Raw genomic sequence first — 7,021 nt, 5'->3', positions numbered from 1 at the left:
CCTAAAACCACAAAACTGACAGGAGAAATAAATGTGTGATGGCTATTTTTTTCAGGCAACCAATTTTGTTACATGGAGCCAATAGCAATGACAGGATAGGCCCAAACCAAAATTCTGGGTCTGATCCAAACCCCTCTTGAAACTATTCTGTTACGGATTTGAATTTTATGGCTTCCTCCCCTATACTTTCTTATCACCAAAAGGAACATAAATCCGAGCTCAGCTCTGAGCGCCAAAAGGGCTACGCCCAGGCCGCATTCTGCAAGTAAGCCAGCAAGGTATGCCCCAGCAAGCAGCAAAACCACCCCCAAGCCTCTTCCAGTCAGGTGTCCCCTCCTTCTCAACAAACACTGAGTTTAGCGGGGATGAGCCGGGACAGAGGACTGGTGCAGTTAGAGCAGCTGGTCATAGCAGCCGAAGCTGCAGGAAGAGGAGGGACTTGCTGGGTTTCAGCCTAGTTGGCTCTGGGTGCATCGGAAAAGCTGCTTCACAGTTACATGTAACCTGCCCCCCTCGCCCTGCCCCTCGCAGCGCCCCGTAAACACTGCGCAGAGAGGCGCCGAGCACGGAGCCGCCGCGGCCATGTCTCAGCCAAGTAAAGGGAAGAAGCCGCCCTCCTCCAAGCCTGCGGGGGCTCCAGGCAAGGGGAGCAGAGCGGTAAGTGTGGGAGCGAGGGCGCGGGCTAGGGCGGCGCCCAGAGCTCCGCGCCCGGGCTTGGGGTGCCAGCGGGGCTTGCTGCCTGCTGCGCGTGCCAGGCCAGAGGAATGCGCCAGCGCCCCGCAAGGGGGGAAGGGGACTGTCCGGCTCAGTCCTCTTGCGGCCACGGGCGTGTATGGGCGGCGGTGGTGGGGGGGGGGGAGAGGTTGACAGCCCCGCTGCGGTCTGTGGGGAGGGTGTGGTGACAGCCCAGGGGCCTGGCAGAGCGGTGGGAAGGGAAGAGCCCAGCGCAGGCCCGGTGCAGGGGGGAAGGGACGCGCAGCGCCCTAGTCCCCCAGAAGGCAGGGAGGGCGCTCCAGGCCGGGCTGCCCTTTCCCCAGGGCTGCTGCGGGGCAGGCGGGCTGCAGTGGGGCGTGTTGCGGACTGTCCCGCTGTTCCTAAAGCACCGAGGACTGAGTGGGAGGGCGCGGCCTCGCCCGCCCCTCCTCTGTCTGCTCCTGCCCTGGAGCTCCAGCTCCGCCCCGCAGCCAGTGCCAAAGCGCCAGCAGCTGGGGCAGCCCCAGCTTGGCTCTACCGCCCTGAGACTGCGCTGAGAATCGCTCCGGCTGGGCGGTGGAGGAGAGGGCTATTTTGAAGGAGGAACGCGTTCCGACCATGGCCTTTGCAAGCTGGTGGTATGTGACGGTAAATAGAGGCCGCTTTCTCTGCTGCTGACAGTGGATTTTAATCTCTTGGGCAGGGCGTGTGGCCCTTGCCAGCGAGTGTCACTGTGGGTCTCAGCAATAAGGGTGTAGGGAATGGGAGAGCCTAATTTGCCCCACCCTCTGTTTGCGAAACTCACCCTGTTTTTGGCATGTGAGGTACCATCGGGCTCACTTTTGCAGCTTAGATTTGTTGTATTCTGTTTTTTAAAAGTATTTAAAGTATTTGGGACTGCAGGGGAAGGAATGAGGAAGCAACTGTTAGCTATGTCAAGAAAGGACTTAGGAGCCAGCCTGATTCCATGTTAAGTTAGACACACTGATGCATTGATTATGTTGTTCAGAAGAATAGTAACTAACAGTGAACGGATCAAGTAACTAAAGTGCTCACTATATTCAACTTAAATTAGTAAAGAAGTATAGTTTTGTGTAGAAGATGATTTGATACTTTGAAACTTTTTAAGTAGATGTTAGTTTCTCTAGATAATCTGTTATAGTACATGCCTTGCAGTTTCACAGGGACTTGCATAAATTCATTAGTGAAGTTGTCACATTAAAAGTAGCTTTGTGAATGTTGCTGTTAATTTTTACAACCTTTTGAAAATACGGACCCTTTTATGTTCTGGTCATGACTTTTGCACATTGTTGGTATGTCACAGTAAATAGAGAGTGCTTTCTCTGCTACTGACAGTGGATTTTAATCTCTTAGGCAGGGTGTGTGGCCCATGCAAGTTAGTATCAATATAGATATCAGTAATAAAGATGTAGTGAATGGGAAAGCCTTCGTGCTAAAGGTTAGAAAAGTACAGATGGTGCAGGCCTTATGTAGCTCTACTGCATTCAGTAAAATTACAGGCAGTCCCCGGGTTACATACAAGATAGGGACTGTAGGTTTGTATTTAAGTCGAATTTGTACTTAAGTCGGAACTGGCATCCAGATTCAGCTGCTGCTGAAACTGACCAGCAGCTGATTCCAGGAAGCCCGGGGCAGAGAAACTCTGCCTCCGGCTTCCTGTAGTCAGCAGCTGGTCAGTTTCAGCAGACCAGGTAGACGCGGAGCAAAGCCGCCGAGGACCCGGGCGGGACCGCGGCGCCTCTGGACGCTCCCGCCGCCCGGGTCCTCCATGGCTTTGCTCCGCGTCTCCCTGGTCTGCTGCCCGCTCCCCTCCCCCCAGCAGACCAGGGAGACACGGAGCAGCTTTGCTTGCCCCGGAGGACGAGGGTGGCGGGACCTCGGTGCGTCTGGGCGGTCCCGCCGGCCGCATCCTCCGGGGCGAGAAAAGCCCCGTTCGTAAGTGCGGTTCGTACATAAGTTGGATCCGCATAACTCTGGGACTGCCTGTACAGGGGTGTATGAATTTGCCCTACCCTCAGTACAGACGCTTTATGTAGATCCATTCAACCAAAACAGAGGGTGGGACAAGATAAGCCTGCCCAATCTTTATGTAATGGAAATGTATGTGGCCCTCTTTCTTATGTTAGACCCCCTTTTCTCTTGTTATGTTTTATTCCTATTGTTGTGATTAAACACTATTTTGTTTTGCAAAGGCTGTTTATGTTGTTGTTCACCACTGATCAGAACTTCCAAAGGGAAGACTTGCATGGCATGAACTCCCTCAGGCCTGCTGAATAATCATGTTTGATTCATTAGGGGTGTTCATGGGATCATCTAAGTGTGGAAGAATCATAGCATTCCACCCCAGGCCAGCTGATGACAAGAGGCTTAACTCCTGAGGGGGATAGAGAGCAAGAGAGGTCAAACGTATAGCTAGCTCTAAACCATGACAGGGATTGTTTCTCATATACCAACAGTATAATTCTGGTCCTGGTGGAAAGCTTAACACCTATGGTTTATGGGTTTTTTTTTTTTTTTTTTTAGAAGTACTGTTCATGATACATTAGGTAGTGCTTCTCTCTTTAAGCGCTTTATCCAACGTCTACTGAAGTCAGTGGGAGTTAAATCAGGACTTAATTCTATTTTGGTCTGTAGTTCAGTATTGCTTTAAGGACACTGAGATGCTGGAGAAGGACGGGTAAACAGGTATTTGAACATCTTACATCTCTTCACAAGAAACCTATATGTTAAGTCTGCTGTTTTGGCCAGATTCCACCACGAAAAATAGTTATTCTGTCTACCTAAATTCTGCCTGTGACTTCATTTGAAGTTATGATTCATGTCTCCCCAAAACTTTTGGTTGTCTACTGATCATGAAGAATATTTGTTGTGCTTCACTCTATGGAGATCTCAGTTATAATGAATGATGTGGTCTGACATGTACTGTCTGTAAGGCATTTGAGATCTCTTTACATAGAAGATCTTAATAATTTTTTTAATTTATACAGCATGGTGACAAGAAAAGTGGAGCATCTTCTAAACCTGGAGATAAAAAAGGATCAGATGCAACAGAGGTAAATAAATACAAAGCAATGTATTATATTTAAATTAACTCCAGCATGTATGATTATTAGCACCCTACCAAATTCACAGATGTGAAAAAAATGTCATGGAGAGTGAAGTCCGTCTCCTTCTGTGAACTCTGGTCTTTTGTGTGCTTTCACCCTATGCTATGCAGATTTCATAGGAGAGACCAGTGTTTCTAAAATTGGGGGTTCTGACCCAAACTGGAGTTGTAGGGAGTCATATTATTGACACCCTTACTTCCACCCCGCCTCCAGAACTGCAGCCACAGAGTAATGGTTGTTGGATGGGTGCCCAGCTCTGAAGGCAGCGCCCTACCAGCAGCAGTGCAGAAGTGAAGATGGCAGTACAGGCAGTCCCCGGGTTAAGTACAAGATAGGGACTATAGGTTTGTTCTTAAGTTGAATTTGTATGTAAGTCGGAACTGGCTCCAGATTCAGCTGCTGCCACTGAAACTGACCAGGGGCTGACTACAGGAAGCCGGAGACAGAGTTGCTCTGCCCCCAGCTTCCTAGAATCAGCCTGATCAGTTTCAACAGCTGCTGAATCTGGAGCCTGGGACAGAACAGCTGGGGCGCTGCCCAGTAGGTTCCCACAGGACCAACCCGGCAGCACCCCAGGTGCTCTACCCGAGGCATCCCGCAACAAAAGCCTGGTCTACTGGGGGGGGGGGGCACACTAGCTGCGCCCCCTCCTCCCCCAGCAGACCAGGGAGACCCGAGCAAAGCCGCCCAGGCGGCGGGAGTCCCGCTGCCTGGGCGGCTTTGCTCCGGACAAACGAGCAAAGCCGCCCAGGCGGCGGCTTTGCTCGGGTGTCCCTGGTCTGCTGGGGGCATCCAGCGGCTTTGCTGGACCCCCCCAGCAGACCAGGGAGACCGGGAGAAGCTTTTCTCGCCCTTGAGGACACGGGTGGCGACCTGCCGCCCGTGAGCTCCGGGGCGAGAAAAGCCCCGTCCGTAAGTGCGGATCCGACATAAGTTGGATCCGCCTAAGTCGGGGACTGCCTGTACTATACTATGCTAGTCTTATGCCTTCAGAACTGGGATCCTGGCTGTTAGCCACCATTCTCTAGTTGCCTAGTTCTGAAGGCAGCTCTGCCTCCAGCACCAGCACTTAAATAAGGGTAGCAGCAGCTCAACCCCCTCCAATAATCTTGTAATCCACCCAAGGCCTTTTTGGATCAGGACTTCTGCAATTACAACACCATGAAACTTTTCATTCATATAGCTGAAATCATTACATTTGCAATTTTAAAAAATCTATGGCCATGAAATTGACCAATATAGACCGTGAATTTGGTAGAACCCTAATTATTATATATCATAGAACATCTATTCATTCTGTGATAATTTTTAGAGCTGTTTGTTTATAGACAGCAAAATAATAGCTTGAAAAGAATGGACAGGTGGTGTTCACTAATCACTTTTATTTTCCAAAAAAATTAAAGGTTTCTTGTGCTGTTCAGTTTTGTACGGAAAGGCTCTTTATTCTCTGTCACTTGAAATCTGTATGTTGGCAGGAGTGGAGAATCAGGGTCCATGTATGTATTTTGAAAGGGCACCTATCTCTACAAATGCTACTTTATCTGAATTACATATGTGTAATTCAGCAGTCCACACATGGCTCTATAATTGAGCTTGGGGCCAGATGCCAAGAAAATTATCATCTAATCCTGGCCGTGCCACTGTGTGTGGCATATTTTTTTTCCATTTAACTTAAAAATCCATGGGAACTAGCGCTGGTTGGAGCAGCATTAACTATCAGGCTCTTTGTGTCTGCTATTGGGGTAGTGTCACAAGCAACTGTGGAGAAGCCGAGAGCTGCAGAGCAATCAAGTCATGCTTCCATGTGGAGGACGTGATACATGCTGGGCAGATTCTGTGGATTTCAATAAGTGTGTTTATAACATTTATTCTGACCACTGATACATTGGGAAATACTTGTAGGATGCTTTTTAAAATCTATCTAGTTAGCCTTCAGGAACATACCAAATACTCTAATGAAATTCATGTAATATGAAACATACAGCAAACATACTGAACCTATCTATTCAAAAGATCTGAAAACTGAACTTTAAATTTTATTAGTGATTGTGTTGGTTAAATTTCAGTGGTACCTTTGACACTTCCCATATGAATGTCAAATTGCCTGTAACAAGAGGTCTTTCTTTCTTAAGTTGGTTTTAGTCAGATGATTAAATATGATGCTGCCTGAAACAAGCTATAATACACCCTCTCTGATTCTGTCTGCCCACTCCTTTTTTGTGCCCAAGTTTTTCCAGTCTACTTAAATAAAGATAAATGTTATGAGCAAGTCCCCTAACTTGTAAGGGCTAGAAGGTATGAATCATTGTTTGTAGTCAGTGCTGTGTTGCCAAACCTAAACTGTTCAATGTGATGTGGGTTATCTCAAATTACCTTTTTATTTTTAACCTGTAGAATGCTTTGGTTTACAATTCAAAACGGTTTATGGCCATGAACGTTTGTCTATACGAGGAGGTGATCAAAAGTGACTGGGATTCTCCAACACTAGAGTTACCCTAAAAGAGGAGAAATACTAAGATTAAAACAGTCAGATTTGTAAGAAGAGGATGGTCTTGATCTAGTCAGTACTCCTGCTACAGAAAGGAGGTGTATTTATGTTCCATAATAATTAAAGATATAAATGCAGCAGAAAGAAATTAACTAGGTAAAGAACATACACTACTAATTTTGTATGGGTGCCATGTTGTTAGCCTCTGTCTAAGCGATGGAAGTGTACATGGGGATTGTCTCTATCAGACTCTCTAGCTAAGGTTTCACATAAACTCATCTGTTTTAAGAATGTACAGCAGCCTATTGTCAAAGTCTACCTCAGCAAGCATATACATGTGACTGAGTCCTGTTCAGCTCACTGCCACAGCACCTCCTGCTGGCCAGTCTTCTGCAGCCTCAGAGCACCCTCTGCTTGCCAGTGTCTTGCCTGCTGTTACCTGCTTCTTTTCCCAACACTTGAGGCCCCACATCCCTCCCAGACCAGACCTTAGTGCTCCTTTCCTTCAGGTGCTGCACGCCTGGCAGTACTTCTGTGCCTTGGATCTTCCTTTCCTGGGGAACCCTGCTATCTCTAGACCAACCTTGCCTCAGTAACCTGGTGCCATTCTTCATCCAGCCCCTTCCCTCAGCAGTCTAACTGCAGTAATAAACTTATCTTTGAATCAATCTGCAGTCTAAATTGGCCACTTGTCATTGGTAAGGGGGTAGAC

At 48.0% G+C, this 7,021-nt stretch overlaps 1 protein-coding gene across 3 annotated transcripts in view; it reads left to right on the top strand.

The window, feature by feature from the left end:
• Positions 1–355: 355 nt before the first annotated feature.
• The window catches only part of CAST (calpastatin), a 101,021-nt gene continuing 94,355 nt past the window's right edge, over positions 356–7,021 (top strand). Inside the window, exons 1-2 of one of the 3 annotated variants that reach the window (XM_075932101.1) lie at positions 356–657; positions 3,702–3,767. In XM_075932101.1, coding sequence (XP_075788216.1) covers positions 583–657; positions 3,702–3,767 — 141 coding nt within the window. In that variant the 5' untranslated portion in view covers positions 356–582. Of the gene's footprint in view, positions 658–1,199; positions 1,332–3,701; positions 3,768–7,021 lie in introns of those variants that run through there. The other 2 variants (XM_014571325.3, XM_025182416.2) reach the window with 2 other exon arrangements.

Source organism: Pelodiscus sinensis, chromosome 6 (assembly GCF_049634645.1).
Source record: "Pelodiscus sinensis isolate JC-2024 chromosome 6, ASM4963464v1, whole genome shotgun sequence".
Classification (NCBI taxonomy): domain Eukaryota; kingdom Metazoa; phylum Chordata; order Testudines; family Trionychidae; genus Pelodiscus; species Pelodiscus sinensis.
The sequence above is the reverse complement of the archived record's forward strand: the minus strand, read 5'-3'. Positions and strand labels throughout refer to the sequence as shown.